Here is an 18,620-nt window from a genome sequence, read left to right on the forward strand (position 1 = left end):
CCGCTTTGAAGGACTGTGGGCTCTCATTCTCCGTGTTAACCCTCGCAAGGCTGCCGGCCCAGACGGCATCCCTAGCCGCGTCCTCAGAGCATGCGCAGACCAGCTGGCTGGATTGTTTACAGACATATTCAATCTCTCCCTATCCCAGTCTGCTGTCCCCACTTGGTTCAAGATGTCCACCATTGTTCCTGTACCCAAGAATGCAAAGGTAACTGAACTAAATGACTATTGCCCCGTAGCACTCACTTCTGTCATCATGAAATGCTTTGAGAGGATAGGTAAGGATCATATCACCTCCACCTTTCCTGTCACCCTAGACCCACTTGCATACCGCCCCAATAGATCCACAGACGATGCAATCGCCATAGCATTGCACACTGCCCTATCCCATCTGGACAAGAGGAATACCTATGTAAGAATGCTGTTCATTGACTATAGCTCAGTCTTCACCGTCTTGGGGCGGCCCTGGGTCTGAACCCCTCCCTGTGCAACAGCGTCCTGGACTTCCTGACGGGCCGCCCCAAGACGGTGAAGGTAGGAAACAACACCACTACGCTGATCCTCAACACAGGGGCCCCACAAGGGTGCATGCTCAGCCCCCTCCTGTACACTCTGTTCACCCATGACTGCGTGGCCAAGCCTCCAACTCAATCATCAAGTTTGCAGACAACACAATAGTAGTAGGCCTGATTACCAACAGCGATGAGACGGCCTACAGGGAGGAGGTGAGGGCCCTGGCGGAGTGGTGCCAGGAAAATACCCTATCTCTCAACGTCAACAAAACGAAGGGGCTGATCGTGGACTTCAGGAGACAGCAGAGGGAGCACGCCCATATCCACATCGACGGGACCGCAGTAGAGAAGGTGAAAAGCTTAAAGTTCCTCGGAGTACCCAGCACTGACAATCTGAAATGGTCCACCCACACAGACAGTGTGGTGAAGAAGGCGCAACAGAGCCTCTTCAACCTAAGGAGGCTGAAGAAATGTGGCTTGGCCCCTAAGACCCTCACAAGAGGACACAATTGAGAGCCTGTCGGGCTGTATCACCGCCTGGTACGGCAACTGCACCACCCGCAACCGCAGGGCTCTCCAGAGGGTGATGTGGTCTTAGGGGGCACACTGTCTGCCCTCCAGGACACCTACAACACCCGATGTCACAGGAAGGCCAAAAATATCATCACAGACACCAACCATCTGAGCCACGGCCTGTTCACCCTGCTTTCATCCAGAAGGCGAGGTCAGTACAGGTGCATCAAAGCTGGGACTGAGAGACTGAAAAACAGCTTCTATCTCAAGGCCATCAGACTGTTAAATAGCCATCACTAGCCGGCTACCACCTGGTTACTCAACCCTGCACCTTAGAGGCTGCTGCCCTATGTACATAGTCATGGAATCACTCGTCACTTTAATAATGGAACACTAGTCACTTTAATAATGTTTACATAATGCTTTACTCATTTCATATGTATATACTGTAGTCTACTGTATTTTAGTCAATGCCACTCTGACATTGCTCGTCCTAATATTTATATATTTATATATTTCATTCTTTTACTTTTAGATTTGTGTGTATTGTTGAGAATTGTTAGATACTAATGCACTGTTGGAGGTAGGAACACAAGCATTTCGCTACACCAGCAATAACATCTGCTAAATATGTGTAAGTGACCAATAAAATTTGATTTGGATTTGGATTTGAAGTTAATGCCGACTGCGGTACTGCAGGCTGTTGTGTCCATAAAGCAGGATCCCCCATTATAGGGAATGGGAAAATGGCAATCTTTGTGGTCAATATTCATGTAAAGAAAAACATTTTTCTAAGACAATCATGTTGCCAGTAATTGCTACTATTACACCAGATGTATGTCCTTGAACCGATTATTTTTTAATCCCACACAGAAGTAGTTCTAAGGATAACTGAGTTGCTACCAGCCTGCAGTACCCTGGTCAGCCTTCAACTTGAGATACTCAATGAGAGGGTGCAGTTCCATGAAGCAAGATGGCAACACACTAACTCGGCACTTCCTGATATTCAAATCAGCCACTGAGACTTCACATAGGAAACAATGGGGTGACGTCATCAATGGCTGCGTCCATTTTCTTTTTACAGTCTATGGGAATAACACCTCCCTAAACATTAGTAGTTAGTGTGTATTAATAATGGGGGAAAATTGATTAACAAGGGTTGTATGACGATTTTCTTAAGGCTACTCTTATCCATGTAAAGTGAGGATACCAATAGCGCTCCTTCTGACGCAATGATAGGTAGCCTATTTTACACAAGGAACACAACGAGACATGGAGTAGACAGAGTATTCATCAATTTGAACTGTTAATGTGTCTAGCAAGATCACAGGAGCTGCTCCATCACAGCAATCTATCATCGGATTATTTCATCTATCGTGACACAAGTCAGTAATCTGATTACGTTTTCCATCACTAAGAACTGTCCAACGATGGAGATCAAATGCACTGTGTGCCACCAACCCTTCACTCTACATGTTTTAGTTTAGAGCCGAAGACATTTATCTAGATTTGAAGTGAAATAAATACTTCAATGCCTGGATTAGATAAGTGGCAGATGAACGACTTGAGATTTGCATAATGCATATGGAAGAGAAAATTTGACTTTAATTTGCACTTTCCTATGTTTTCCATATGGTGTCTGCATGTCCATAAAGAAGACATCAAGATGCTTTTTCCTCCATGAATTCAAGTTGATTTGGTAATGCCCAATGATCCGTGGCTTAGAGCAACGCATTGGCACTGCTTGGCAAGCTTATCTGATTTCTTCTTTTTTTTTTTTTGCTCTTCAGTAAAATGCTTACTCGGTTTTCCTTTTGTATACTTTTTAGCCAGTAGTTCTGAAAGTAGCGTTCACGAGTCATTAGTGGTCCCAGATAATTGTGTACTACGTCACATATGTGCAGATATGTACACCACATTCTTGCTCTCTTTCTCTACTGTGTGTGCCACTTGCTAGCTGTCACTGAAATGGCGAGGGGCTGAAGCTCATTGGTGGAACTGAAATTGTAGGGAAAATGTCACAGCACAGCTTCTAGAAAAACAGTCACTTTCAAACTATGGATTTCGCGGCTAATTGAGGTAAGGCAGTAATTATGCTCATAGATTATACATTTATGAACTATACATTGACACATCCAGCCCAAAGTGGGAGGTTGAAAAAAAAATGTAGTACCCACCAAAGTTATGGAGCATGTCTTTAACTAAACACTGGGATTTTTAATGTTTTTTTCTTCCCCACCCATATTGAGATTACAAAGCTTAACAGAGAGAGATGCTATTTCAGGCCTGGCAGATTGAAGTCACACTGCCCAAAGTGAGCTTGGCAGCACGCACTAATGAAGATTCCAGATAGGCATCCTAGGCTGCGTTTACACAGGCAGCCCAATTCTGATATTTTTCCCAATTATTGTCAAAAGAGCTCATCTGATTGGTCAATAGACCAATTTGTGAAAAAATATTAGAATTGGGCAGCCTGTGTAAACGCAGCCAAAGATGTTGGATTTTAAAACTGTTCTCGAAACAAATTAAATACTGTTCTAAAGTAGATCAGACCACTGTTAAACAGAAATATCTACTGAACGTTTTTGGAACCACGACTGTAGTTATATTGGCAATTATTAATGCTGGGAGGTGTGGGGCACTGATTAGACTTGCATTATGGTATTAATTAAAATATTTGTCATAGCATTCACACTAAACTGCATGTCATGCTTTATAAAGGATCCCATTATAATAAAGTTGTTTTAAGCTTTTAAACATCAAGCTGTGTGTGCATTCATTAAACTGTACTGTAACATTTTAACATTGCACTGACATTTATATAGGACTAAATACGAAAACACTAAATCATTCTGTAAAGCACTAAGGGTGCTCCCACTGTTTTAATAGAAGAAATGTGCATTAAAAAAAAGAAAAAAGAGTTGGCCCAAACTTAGCTCCAATTTGAGAAAACGTTGGCAAAAATTCAGTCAATTGAAAATAGTGTTTGCCCAACTTGTCTCATATGTTAATTCAACTATAAATTATAATTTGGGCATTTTTATTAAAAAAGGCTGTGCAACTGGTTACACACATACCATGCTTTTAACATACAATGTTTTCTACGTATATATTTGACACACGTTGACATTGTGCAAATTAATTTATACAGTAATTATTATTCAACATGTCCTCACCTGGGATTTGAACTCACAAGCTCTCACAGTCTTCCTGCTACACAACCATGTCTGTTTCAATTATCAGTGAATCTGACTATTCTCTCATCATTGATTAGATTTTTCTATTTAAGAAATTGTTGGTTTTTCTGTATAGTTGTCTGATGTTGGTGGGGAATATTACTCTGTTTTAATGGTACTCCTTAATCACTATGATAAATACAATAGTTTTTCTTGAGTGTACTTTTAACAGAGCTGAAGTTCACTTTGAAGTGCAAAGTGTAGCAATACAGGTGATTAAGTTATTGACAGACATGGTGGCGTAGCAGGACGATTGGAATGCTATGAATTAAAAGGTTGTGAGTTCAAATCCCAGGTGACGGCATGTTGAATATTAATTACTGTATGAATGAACACGCACAATGTAAGCATGTATGTCAACGTGTTGAAAATATTGTATGTTAAAAGCACTGTGTGTGTAACTAGTTCCATAGCATTTTTTGGGGGGGTAAGATGCCCAAATAAAAATGTCTAGTTGAATGAACACATGAGCAAACACATCATTTTAAGATTATTGCATTTTTGCCTACGTTTTGGGCCAACTAAACATTTTACGTTTTTTAACACTTTGACCGAAAAGTTGAGTAAACCAAAAAAAAGAATGTGGAACCAGTTACTTCATAATACAGTTTTTAGTTGAAAAATGTTTTTTTACAGTGCACATACACACACACACACACATATATACAGCAGAGAGTATTTCCCATTCAACTCCTCCCAATCTAATTTGGAGTTTTGTCAGTGTATGTATTACGTTTCCCGCCTCAAACATTCATGCAAGGAAAATGCCTCTCTTATGATGTCCAGGGAATGGGTAGTTGGGCTTCAACTCAGCAAAATAGTCTCTCATTTCTATTTGAGGGTTGAAGAATGCCTGCAAAAAAATCAATTTGTACCAATGCCAGGGTCTTGGCAGGCAGCAGATCAGCCATTGAGATTCTCATCACATTAGCCCTCAGCGAGCGGCTCCCTGGCCCACTAATATACAAAGCGCACAAGCCCCAGTCAGAATGTACATTTCTAGATGATCTTCGGAGTGCTAGCTTGTGGTTATGCATACATTTCTTTACTCAAGATAATTCACCCGACCGATTGTGATGGAACCGATGGCCTCCCACCTTCTATTAAAGATGTGGGGGCCATTTTGAGTTCTTCTTCCATTTAAACAGGAAATTATTGGTGATTGAATTCTAGATGTAAAGAGGTATCACATGATCTGATCTGGGACAATAAATTGCAGGCTGAGCATCTATTAAGAGCATGTAGGATACGGTTCAGTGGTGTGTCACGCAACCTCCTGAACACATATGTGATTTGTGATTGACGACATTCCACTGAGCTAAAGTCACTTAGTACTTATCCATTGCCAGAAGTCACCCTGATGCATTCTAGAAAGATTGAAATGCCGATAGAATAGACTACGACGTGATTAACTTATTCACAACCAATGTCATGAGGACAATATGAACATGATTTTATTGTACAGTATACAGTATATTTAACATGCTGTATACACAGTCTGCATCCTAAATGGAACCCTATTCCTTTTATAGTGCACTACCTTTGACCACAGCCTCACTTTACTCTGTGCTTATTCATAACCGCATGCTGAATGCCCAAAGGCCGACACAGATAATAGGTTCATAATGCCGATGGATCAGGGTTTATTTTCCCTCTGACCCTCTACCCTTCCAATTTCACTCACTGAAATGGTCCAGGCTTGCTACTCCAACCAATTTCTGTTTCATTTCACCTTTTTCTAAAGAACCTAGTTCAATTACGGATCACTTAATAGTTTATTTTAATATGCACTTATTTGCAGGATGGCATTGCATTGCTGGAGGGAGGGGTAACGTTAATACTTGTTTTGCAATTACTCCATTGACTGGGGCTCTGGTAATTCTATCCAGTCTCGTGTGCACCAGACAGAAGGGAAACATGATGCACGTTGCTGTCATCTGAGATTCATTATTAAGGACATAGCAGGCGGAGGCACACGGCTGTCTATGAAGAGGCTCTTATTTGAAAATGGTCATGGATAATGCACATTATAATTGGCCCTAACACAGGAACAATAAATCTGGGTGTGTTTAAAGCAAGTGGAGCGGATCACAGGCTTCTTCCTCTCTATACTGATGGTGTATTTGTGTGTATTCCTCTATACTGATGGTGTATTTGTGTGTATTCCTCTATACTGATGGTGTATTTGTGTGTATTCCTCTATACTGATGGTGTATTTGTGTGTATTCCTCTATACTGATGGTGTATTTGTGTGTATTCCTCTATACTGATGGTGTATTTGTGTGTATTCCTCTCTATACTGATGGTGTATTTGTGTGTATTCCTCTCTATACTGATGGTGTATTTGTGTGTATTCCTCTATACTGATGGTGTATTTGTGTGTATTCCTCTATACTGATGGTGTATTTGTGTGTATTCCTCTATACTGATGGTGTATTTGTGTGTATTCCTCTATACTGATGGTGTATTTGTGTGTATTCCTCTATACTGATGGTGTATTTGTGTGTATTCCTCTATACTGATGGTGTATTTGTGTGTATTCCTCTCTATACTGATGGTGTATTTGTGTGTATTCCTCTCTATACTGATGGTGTATTTGTGTGTATTCCTCTATACTGATGGTGTATTTGTGTGTATTCCTCTATACTGATGGTGTATTTGTGTGTATTCCTCTATACTGATGGTGTATTTGTGTGTATTCCTCTATACTGATGGTGTATTTGTGTGTATTCCTCTATACTGATGGTGTATTTGTGTGTATTCCTCTATACTGATGGTGTATTTGTGTGTATTCCTCTATACTGATGGTGTATTTGTGTGTATTCCTCTATACTGATGGTGTATTTGTGTGTATTCCTCTATACTGATGGTGTATTTGTGTGTATTCCTCTATGCTGATGGTGTATTTGTGTGTATTCCTCTATGCTGATAGTGTCGTGGTTTATGCATAACTGTCCCCAGCTCTCATGGAAAATATCCTGTCTGCTCACAACTGTGATTCTATTCTGTGTCTCACTGCCATCGCAGTTGATTCACAGTGACAGAGGAGACAGCCTTGGCTTTTGTCTAATGGGAAAATGGATTCTGTTTTCTATAGATGCCACTCTGAACTACACTATATATACAAAAGTATGTGGACACCCCTTCAAATGAGTTGGATTCGGCTAGTTCAGCCACACCCGTTGCTGACAGATGTATAAAATCGAGCACACAGCCATGCCATCTCCATAGACAAACATTGGCAGTAGAATGGCCTTAATGAAGAGCTCAGTGACTTTCAATGTAGTCATAGGATGCCACCTGTCCAACAAGTCAGTTCGTCAAATTTCTGTCCTGCTAGAGCTGCCCCGGTCAACTGTAAGTGCTGTTATTGTGAAGTGTAAATGTCTAGGAGAAACAACGGCTCAGCCGCGAATTGGTAGGTTGCAACACTCACTACCGAGTTCCAAACTGCCTCTGGAAGCAACATCAGCACAAAAACTGTTCGTCAGGAGCTTCATGAAATGAGTTTCCATGGCCGAGCAGCCGCAGACAAGAATAAGATCACCATGTGCAATGCCAAGCGTCGGCTGCAGTGGTGTAAAGCTCGCCACCACTAGACTCTGGAGCAGTGGAAACATGTTCTCTGGAGTGACAAATCATGCTTCACCATCTGGCAGTCTTGATGGACGAATCTGAGTTTGGCAGATGCCAGAAGAACACTACCTGCCCGAATGCGTAGTGTCAACTGTAAAGTTTGGTGGAGGAGGAATAATGTTCTGGGGCTGTTTTTCATTGCTCAGCTAGGCCCCTTAGTTCCAGTGAAGGGAAATCTTAACGCTACAGCATACAATGACATTCTAGATTATTCTGTGCTTCCAACTTTGTGGCAACAGTTTGGGGAAGGCCCTTTCCTGTTTCAGCATCAATGCCCTGTGCACAAAGCTAGGTCCATACAGAAATAATTTGTTGAGTGGCCTCCCGAGTGGCGCAGCGGTCTAAGGCTCTGCATTGCAGTGCATGAGGCGTCAGTACAGACCCGGGTTCAATCCCAGGCTGTGTCACAGCCGGCCGTGACCGGGATAACCATGAGGCGGCGCACAATTGGCCCAGCATCGTCCGGGTTAGGGGAGGGTTTGGCCGGCCGGGATTTCCTTGTCCCATTGTGCTCTAGCGACTCCTTGTGGCAGGCCGGGGACCTGCCAGCTGGACAGTGTTTACTCTGACATATTGGGTGCTTCTGGGTTAAGCGAGCATTGTGTCAAGAAGCAGTGCGGCTTGGCAGGGTCATGTTTCGGAGGACGCATGGCTCTTGACCTTCGCCTCTCATGAGTCTGTAGGGGAGTTGCAGCGATGGGACAAGACTGTAACTACCAATTGGATATCAAAACAAAGGGTTAAAATAAACCTTTGTTGAGATTGGTTGGAAGAAGTTTGGGGAAGGCCCTTTTCTGTTTCAGCATGACAATGCCCCCGTCCACAAAGCGAGGTCCATACAGAAATGGTTTGTCGAGATCGGTGCGGAAGAACTTGACTCGCCTGCACAGAGCTCTGACCTCAACCCCATCGAACACCTTTGGGATGAACTGCGAGCCAGGCCTAATAGCCCAACATCAGTGCCCGACCTCACTAATGCTCTTGTGGCTGAATGGAAGCAAGTCCCTGCAGCAATGTTCCAACATCTAGTGGAAAGCCTTGCCAGAAGAGTGGAGTCTGTTATAGCAGCAAAGAGGAGACCAACTCCATATTAATGCCCATGATTTTGGAATGAGATGTCTGACGAGCAGGTGTCCACATACTTGTTACTAATAAACTGTCTGAACATTCTTCAAAACTATCCACTCTGGGACTATTCAGATGATAGGATGGTTTACATGGTCAGAATGCTCTCTTACAGATACCTGGCCACGCACGTGCATGTACTCTTTGTCTCTCTTTCGCTCTCTCTCTCTCACAAACCGCACACACGTACACACCCACACATTTTCTCCTCATCAATAGGTTACACAAAAACACAAAAGGGACACAGACATGCACACACAAACTTTCACAGATGAACACCCACAGATGCAAAGGAAACACAACCACATTTGAACAAATCTATCACACATCTGCCATACACACAGCCTACCATCTATACAGACACACTCCCATATCGTTAGCATGCAGCTGTCACTGACACTGTGACAAACACACACACACTGTGACAAACACACACACACACACACACACACACACACACACACACACACACACACAGACACACACACACACACACACACACACACAGTAACAGGCCAGGGCATGGACACTCACCTCTGCAGATGGGCACAGGGAAGTCCCACACGGCACCCTTCTCTGCATTGGTGACACAGGTGAGCTGGGGGTGCCCGTCCAGAACGTACCCAGTTACACAGCTGTAGTGGATCTTGTCCCCCACGTTAAAGCGTGTCCCGACCAGGATGCCTTTGGGAGGAACCCCGGGGTTTCCACAGGCACTGATCTGCAGTTCTGACGGGGAGATGAGAGAGGGGAGACAGTTGTTATGCACACGTTAGGCATAACGTTAGGCATGTAAAGTACCCCATTGTGTAAGAAATTAAACATGGTTGGTTTTCCCTCCCTCCCTCCCTCCCTCCTTACCTCTTTCTCTCCCCCTCTTTCTCTCTTTCTCTCGCCTCCCTCCATCCCTCCCTCTCTCCTTCTCTCTCATGTTTCTCAACTCAACTGAGTATCAAGCCAGTCTGAAAATGTCAGCGGCTCCCTCACTGGCATTACATGCAGTTCAGTGCTGCATTCACATGGAACTTGACTGCACATCTGAAGGTAAAGACACAGTGGAAACAGCCAAGGGCGTTTACATTGTGCTGGGTGGGTTGGGTTCAGCTTTAGCTTCATGCTGGGAGAGCAAGACATGATAACCATATACTGGCTGAGAGAGAAGATACTGTAGAAAAGGGAGAGATGTGTGCAGTATTCCAGTAAAAGAAAGAGTCAAAAAGAGAGCGAGGACACTGAGACAGGAAGAATAGATATATTTCAGTGAGAGAGTCAGAGATAGAGAAGGACAGAGAGAAAGATCTAGAGAGAGTGAGAGAGAAAGAGAGAGTGAGAGAGAGATACACTGCTCAAAAAAATAAAGGGAACACTTAAACAACACAATGTAACTCCAAGTCAATCACACTTCTGTGAAATCAAACTGTCCACTTAGGAAGCAACACTGATTGACAATAAATTGCACATGCTGTTGTGCAAATGGAATAGACAACAGGTGGAAATTATAGGCAATTAGCAAGACACCCTCAATAAAGGACTGGTTTTGCAGGTGGTGACCACAGACCACTTCTCAGTTCCTATGCTTCATGGCTGATGTTTTGGTCACTTTTGAATGCTGGCGATGCTTTCACTCTAGTGGTAGCATGAGTCTACAACCCACACAATTGGCTCAGGAAGTGCAGCTCATCCAGGATGGCACATCAATGCGAGCTGTGGCAATAAGGTTTGCTGTGTCTGTCAGCGTAGTGTCCAGAGCATGGAGGTGCTACCAGGAGACAGGCCAGTACATCAGGAGACGTGGAGGAGGCCGTAGGAGGGCAACAACCCAGCAGTAGGACTGCTACCTCCGCCTTTGTGCAAGGAGGAGCAGGAGGAGCACTGCCAGAGCCCTGCAAAATGACCTCCAGCAGGCCACAAATGTGCATGTGTCTGCTCAAACGGTCAGAAACAGACTCCATGAGGGTGGTATGAGGGCCCGACGTCTACAGGTGGGGGTTGTGCTTACAGCAGAGGGTTGTGGGGGTTGTGCATTTGCCAGAGAACACCAAAATTGCCAAATTCGCCACTGGCGCATTGTGCTCTTCACAGATGAAAGCAGGTTCACACTGAGCACATGTGACAGATGTGACAGAGTCTGGAGACGCCGTGGAGAACGTTCTGCTGCCTGCAACATCCTCCAGCATGACCGGTTTGGCGGTGGGTCAGTCATGGTGTGGGGTGGCATTTCTTTGGGGGGCCGCACAGCCCTCCATGTGCTCGCCAGAGGTAGCCTGACTGCCATTAGGTACCGAGATGAGATCCTCAGACCCCTTGTGAGACCATATGCTGGTGCGGTTGGCCCTGGGTTCCTCCTAATGCAAGACAATGCTAGACCTCATGTGGCAGGAGTGTGTCAGCAGTTCCTGCAAGAGGAAGGCATTGATGCTATGGACTGGCCCGCCCGTTCCCCAGACCTGAATCCAATTGAGCACATCTGGGACATCATGTCTCGCTCCATCCACCAACGCCACGTTGCACCACAGACTGTCCAGGAGTTGGCGGATGCTTTAGTCCAGGTCTGGGAGGAGATCCCTCAGGAGACCATCCACCACCTCATCAGGAGCATGCCCAGGCGTTGTAGGGAGGTCATACAGGCACGTGGAGGCCACACACACTACTGAGCCTCATTTTGACTTGTTTTAAGGACATTACATCAAAGTTGGATCAGCCTGTAGTGTGGTTTTCCACTTTAATTTTGAGGGTGACTCCAAATCCAGACCTCCATGGGTTGATAAATTTGATTTCCATTGATAATTTTTGTGTGATTTTGTTGTCAGCACATTCAACTATGTAAAGAAAAAAGTATTTAATAAGATTATTTCATTCATTCAGATCTAGGATGTGTTATTTTAGTGTTCCCTTTATTTTTTTGAGCAGTGTATATATATAGAGAGCGAGAGCGAGAGAGAGAGAGAAAGAGAGAGCGAGAGAGAGAGAGAGAGAGAGAGAGACAGAGAGAGAGAGAGAGAGAGAGATAGGGAAAGAGAGAGAGAGAGAGGGAGAGAGAAAGAGAGAGCGAGAGAGAGAGAGAGAGAGAGAGAGAGAGAGAGAGAGAGAGAGAGAGAGAGAGAGAGAGAGAGAGAGAGAGAGAGAGAGAGAGAGAGAGAGAGAGAGGGCTGTGAGTGTAGACCGATAAAAGTACAGCTAGCCATCGCTGGTTGCTCCCATTATATTCCAGTGTGTCAGCCAGCCAACTAATGATCAGGTGAACAGTTCTCAGTGGATTTGCTGGGGAATGACTCTTATTACCAATAAAACACACTGGGAACACTGGGAATAAGAAAGAGGGGAATCGTAAAAGTGTGTCTGATCATGGAGTATATTATCTTCACATCAGTCAGAGCATACTGTATCCTTATTTTCTGTGATTTTAGAGCAAGGCTTTAGGGCAAAGAGGAAAGAGTCTGTTCCTTCTCTTCACACTACCAGGGGGTGGGTTACATGGTCTACTGTGCATGAGTCTTTCTACATAATACATACAGACACACACACACAAACACACATACATACTGTGCACACACACACACACACACACACACACACTCAGCTAGCAGAGGGACACACACAGTGACAGACACGGATCTCTGCAGGTATCGGCGTGCCAACTTCATTCATTTAATAGTGCTAATTACCTTGGTCCTGATGTTGTAAAATAGCCTGAATGAAATCAGACTCATTAGGCTGACAGCCAGTGTGTGTCTTCCTTTTTAACAATGGGAGATCATCATTAGTCTCATATACCTACAGGGTGTGTGTGTGTGAACGTGCATGCGTCTGAGTGTGTCGGTGAGTGTGTGTGTGTGTGTGTTGGTTTGGTGGTGGATGAGCTCCTGAGCTCATGGGCATGAAGTAATGACTGCAGCACACTTTGCAACACCTCCTATTGTGACCTCTTCTGTTTTATTAGAACGACTACCATTGTCTACTAGGGATATTTATATAATGGTTCTGAATGACTACTATTGTCTACTAGGGATATTTATATAATGGTTCTGAATGAATACCATTGTCTACTAGGGTTATTGATATCATGGTTCTGAATGACTACCATTGTCTACTAGGGATATTTATATCATGGTTCTGAATGACTACCATTGCCTACTAGGGATATTTATATAATGGTTCTGAATGACTACCATTGTCTACTAGGGTTATTGATATCATGGTTCTGAATGACTACTATTGTCTACTAGGGATATTGATATCATGGTTCTGAATGACTACCATTGTCTACTAGGGATATTTATATCATGGTTGTAAAAGACTACCATTGTCTACTAGGGTTATTTATATAATGGTTCTGAATGACTACCATTGTCTACTAGGGTTATTGATATCATGGTTCAGAATGACTACCATTTTTAATAGGGATATTGATATCATGGTTCTGAGTCAGTGGAACATGGACAGGAACCTTGAGAATGCTAATATTTAGTCATTCCCATTGATAGAGCTCAATGGTCCATGGAACCCACCGGGATATTAATGGAGAAAAAATGAAATAAATAACATGACACACACAGAGAGAGAGAGAGAGAGAGAGAGAGAGAGAGAGAGAGAGAGAGAGAGTGAGAGAGAGAGAGAGAGAGAGAGAGAGAGAGAGAGAGAGAGAGAGAGAGAGAGAGAGAGAGAGGGCGAGAGGGAGGGAGAGATAGGGAAAGAGAGAGAGAGAGAGAGAGAGAGAGAGAGAGAGAGAGAGAGAGAGAGAGAGAGAGAGAGAGGGAGAGAGAGAGAGAGAGAGGAGAGAGAGAGAGAGAGAGAGAGAGAGAGAGAGAGAGAGAGAGAGGGAGAGAGAGGGAGAGAGAGAGAGAGAGAGGGGGGGGGGAAGAGAGCGAGAGAGAGGGGGAAAGAGAGAGAGAAAACAGACACCTTGGACCGTGAACAAGCACATGGTTCTCTAGCTCTGTGAAGAAGTTAGTGATGCATTTAGTTTATCTCTTTTTTAATTCACAAATAGAAACCATACACTTGAAAAAAACTTCAGGTGCGATTCGGTAAAGGTCACAAATCTTCTCGGTAATCTGGGTAGATAAACTAGCGTGACAATAGACGTGCCTGAGAACTTTAACAGTGGCCCTGCCTCACCTCTGACAACTCACTGTGTGTGTGTGTGTGTTTGTGTGTGTGTGTGACATAGAGACGTGCCTCAGAGCCATTTAAATGAGGAGAAATACAGCTGTCTTTGGGTTTGTTCTACAAAATACTATTTTCCAGAAAGCATAATATGAATATTTTGATATTGGATGAGTTATGGGGGACTGTCTGTTCTAGGATGATAACGTCAGTACCTTTTCTGTCACATGGAAAATGGACTTTATATCCATTAACACAACTTTAGATCATTCACCAGACTATGTGCTGTGTACGTATTACGCAACAACAACATCATCTGTATGTTGCATTAATATGTAATAAATGCCCACGATTTAATTATTAAACAGTCACTGTTTCTAAAAGGGCATTCTGACCAGATTGGGAGTCACTGAAAGGCAGCAAAACGTATTTGAAGAAACTTGCCAAACCGCTTAACCATGCAAAGACGGAGAATTTAGGGGAAAAGTCCAGCGTAGTTTCAGTTCTTTGACATCTCCTAGACCTGCAGTTCATATCTCCAAATGTAAAATTAAAGACGACACAAAGATTAATTGAGCTCCCACCCAAGGTAGAACATTTGGTGTAGAGAGATTTATCATCTCTGGCAGAAGTATTCATCCGAGTACTGCCTCCAGTGAAAACGCAAAGTTTACTTTAGATTGGGAACGAGACCGTTTTAGAGCTCAACAAAGAGATGGAGAAGTCTGGGCCTGAACTACTCAACACCTTGAAAATGGTACACTACTGTCAAAACAACCATATTCTTGTCATCATTTCCCCTGAATAGCACTAAGACGAAACCACAAAGTACATTCACAACTATTTCAGCATTTTATGACTTGCTCATGACATTTTGACAATGGCAGAAGGACACAAAAGGGACCATGCCTTAACCGCAGTAATAATCATTGTAAAATAAATAACTTCATTGTCCTGGCCAGGTCCTGGGAGGCTGGTGTTCGAAAAAAGGCGAATCAGCCAACTTTCTCCTGCTTTCTTGTCTGGCCTGCCTGCCTGCCTACAGCCCTGCACTGGAGTAGGGCTGCAGTAGATGGAGAGCAACCTTGGGGGTTGATTGTGTTTCAAAGGAAGATGGGGCTTTAGCAGCCAAATTATCTGTCCCTCTCTGGAGTATGCTTATCTGAAGAGTGCTAGTTCCAGCCTCCTGTAGTCATTCATCTTCATCTTACTGCCACAGCTCTGCTCTCTGATAGGCTGATAGGCAGCCCATAGACCGAGGACCTGGCCAGGACTCTCCCTCCTACCACGGTGCCAGACAGGGTATTTTCCTCAATGTTCCGGCCTTCCTGTCCAGACTGCTGGCTAATGCGAGGTCTATCGATTGCATTTGTAAACTTGGATGTACTTTGGAGTGCGTTTTGTAAACCACTAAACGTGTTCCAGAGGTTTTAGCTGCTTCACGGCTCTGACTGCTCTGCTGCAGTCCTGGCAACCACCCACCCACAGAGCGGAGAGCAGGAATGGACCATGGAAAAATGGAACCACAGAAAATCAATGTCTAACTGTAGATTAAACAGAAATCTGGAATGTGAAATTTAATGACATTGATGCTACACACTGTGTGCGTCCCAAATTACACCTTATTCTCTATATAGTGCACTACTTTTGACCAGAGCTCTATGGGCCATGGTCAAATATAGGTAATTTGATGCCATTTAGGATGCAACAACAGCCTACTGTATGTATGTGATATATACGCTTGGATTGAGAAACAAAATCTTCAGAAATAATTAACCATAGTATTCGGTAGAATGTCACAATCTAAAATCTGAGATAATCTTAAAGGGCGATTGCACTTCCTGATTTGGCCTCGATTTAGATTAGGTTCATTAAGAAATACTAGCGGGCATGACTGAATTCAAACTTGAGTTAGTTTCGGGGTGTGGTTTATTTATGAGTGTTTCTTGTGTGTGTTCACAGGTGGGAAGAGTTAGGCAAATTATTTCGCCAATTAGCTTCAGCCGGCTGGTGTGCAACCATGGCAAAGTTGGTTTTGGCCCTGTGTAGCTCAGTTGGTAGAGCATGGCGCTTGCAACGGCAGGGTTGTGGGTTCGATTCCCACGGGGGGCCAGTATGAAAAATGTATGCACTCACTAACTGTAAGTCGCTCTGGATAAGAGTGTCTGCTAAAAATGACTAAAATGACTAAAATGTTTTACTTTCGATAGCCTAACTCCGGGGCTAGTTCGAGACCGTCAATAAATTACACAATGTAAATGAGACAATATTTTCATGTTGCACACCTTTTAGTTTTGTCATTAAATGCTTTCAATATTTGTAAATTAATTTCTACAATTTATAGTTGGTTCGAGGTATTTAAGTCATTGAAGGAGCTATTGGAATTTTTACATATTGTCCCATGTACATTGTGTAATTTACCGATGGTCCCGAACTAGCACCCTAGGTTTTTTGATTTGATTTATTAGGATCCCCATAAGCCGACACCAATGGCGAAAGCTAGTCTTACTGGGGTCCGACATATAACAAAAAAGACATTACAGACAAAATTCTTTACAAGGTAAAAAAATGTTTTAACCAGGTTTGCTGTTCACTTACGCTATATGAGATGGAAGGGAGCTAGATGCATTCATGGTTCTTTATAATACTGTACGTTTCCTTGAATTTCTTCTGGACCTGGGGACTGTAACCCCTGGTGGCATGTCTGGTTGGGTAAATGTGTGTGTGTGTGTGTGTGTGTGTGTGTGTGTGTGTGTCTGGAGCCGCGCGTCAAGGGGGGGGTACTGTCACGGTTTCGGCCGAGGCTGCTCCTCCTCCTTGTTCGGGCAGGCTTCGGCGGTCGTCGTCTCCGGAGTACTAGCTGCCACCGTTGAATGTTTCTATGTTCGTTTGGTTTTGTCTTTATTATGTACACCTGTTTTCGTTTAGCGCTATTAGTGTCCTATAAGTTCTCGTTGTGTTTGTCAGGTGTTGTGTGTGATTGTTTCGCTGTCGTGTTTGTGCGCTACTGTTTTCCGTTTGCTCCTTGTAGCTTTCCTCCTCTGTTAAGGAGGGTATTATCGCACATGTTTAGTGCGCCCTTTTGTTTACGCCTGTGTGCGGATTTTCTCGCCTCCGGGCTTTTGGCTCGTGTATTTGAGTGTGCTTTCACTAAAGTATTTTGGACTTATTTCCTGCGTCCTGCGCCTGATTCCTGCACCACACCCACCTACAGCACCCACTGACAGAATCACACACCTGAAGGATGGAATCAGCAGGAGCCGCAGCAGCACATGAGACTCTGGAGGATCGGGTCCGTGTTCAGAATGACCAGATCCTTCGTATCGGGACCGCCCTGCAGGACGTTATCAACACCCTTCAACGCTGGGAGACCAGAGGGACCTCCCCAACTCCACCTCCCCTGCCATCACCATCGGCCAGTCAGCCCATTCAAGCTCCGGAACCCTGGGGAATTCGACTCTCGCTCCCGAGGGCCTATGATGGGACCGCTGCCGGGTGTCAGGGCTTCCTTCTACAGGTGGAGCTATACCTGGCCACCGTGCACCCGGCGCCCTCTGGACACGAGAGCGTGTCCGCCCTCATCTCCTGTCTTACCGGCAAGGCGTTGGAATGGGCCAACGCCGAGTGGAGGAGAATAGACGCCACCACCATCACATACTCTGAGTTCTCCCGCCGCTTCAGGGCGGTGTTTGACCATCCACCTGAGGGGAAAGCGGCGGGGGAGCGTCTGTTCTACCTCCGGCAGGGGAGGAGGAGCGCCCAGGAGTTCGCTTTAGAATTCCGTACTCTAGCGGCGGATGCAGGGTGGAATGAGCGGGCCCTCATCGATCACTACCGCTGTAGTCTACGAGAGGACGTCCGTCGGGAGCTGGCCTGCAGGGATACCAGCCTCTCTTTCGATCAGTTAGTGGACATGTCCATCAGGCTGGACACCCTGCTGGCTACCCGCGGACGTTCCGAGGGGGGTCCGTCCATTTCATCCTCCAGCGCCTCCGAGCCGAGCCCTATGGAGCTTGGGGGCGCTGGCGCTAGAGAGAGGAGGGGTCGGAGTACGAGGGGGCCCGTCTCCTGCACCAACTGTGGCCATGGAGGACACACCGCGGCTAGGTGCTGGGGAGGGTCTCCTAGGGGAGAAGACGACAGGCTCCGCACTGGGGAGTCCTTCCAGGTGAGTAGGCGCCCCACTTACCCAGAGCTCTCTGTTGCGCACTTCTGTATACCTGTTCGTTTTCCACAGGTAGCACCTCATTCCCAGCATAAGGCGCTGGTAGATTCAGGCGCGGCTGGGAATTTTGTTGATAGAAAATTTTGTTTAGAATTAGGGATTCCCCTTCTTCCTGTTGACGTCCCATTCCCCGTTCATGCCCTAGATAGCCGTCCGTTGGGATCGGGCTTGATCAGGGAGGTCACGGCGCCACTTAGGATGTGTGCGCAGGGGGGTCATGAGGAGATTATCCAGCTATTTCTGATCGACTCGCCTGCGTATCCGGTG

At 44.8% G+C, this 18,620-nt stretch overlaps 1 protein-coding gene across 1 annotated transcript in view; it reads right to left on the bottom strand.

The window, feature by feature from the left end:
• Window positions 1–18,620, bottom strand: part of LOC311132780 (CUB and sushi domain-containing protein 3-like) — a gene marked incomplete at its 3' end in the record, with an annotated part of 471,294 nt that overhangs the window by 421,152 nt on the left and 31,522 nt on the right. The window contains 1 exon segment of the mRNA XM_084166101.1: window positions 9,557–9,751. Within this exon segment, the coding sequence (XP_084022227.1) occupies window positions 9,557–9,751 (195 nt within the window).

This window comes from Coregonus lavaretus (genome assembly GCF_964263955.1).
Source record: "Coregonus lavaretus genome assembly, chromosome: 7".
In the NCBI taxonomy this organism is placed as follows: domain Eukaryota; kingdom Metazoa; phylum Chordata; class Actinopteri; order Salmoniformes; family Salmonidae; genus Coregonus; species Coregonus lavaretus.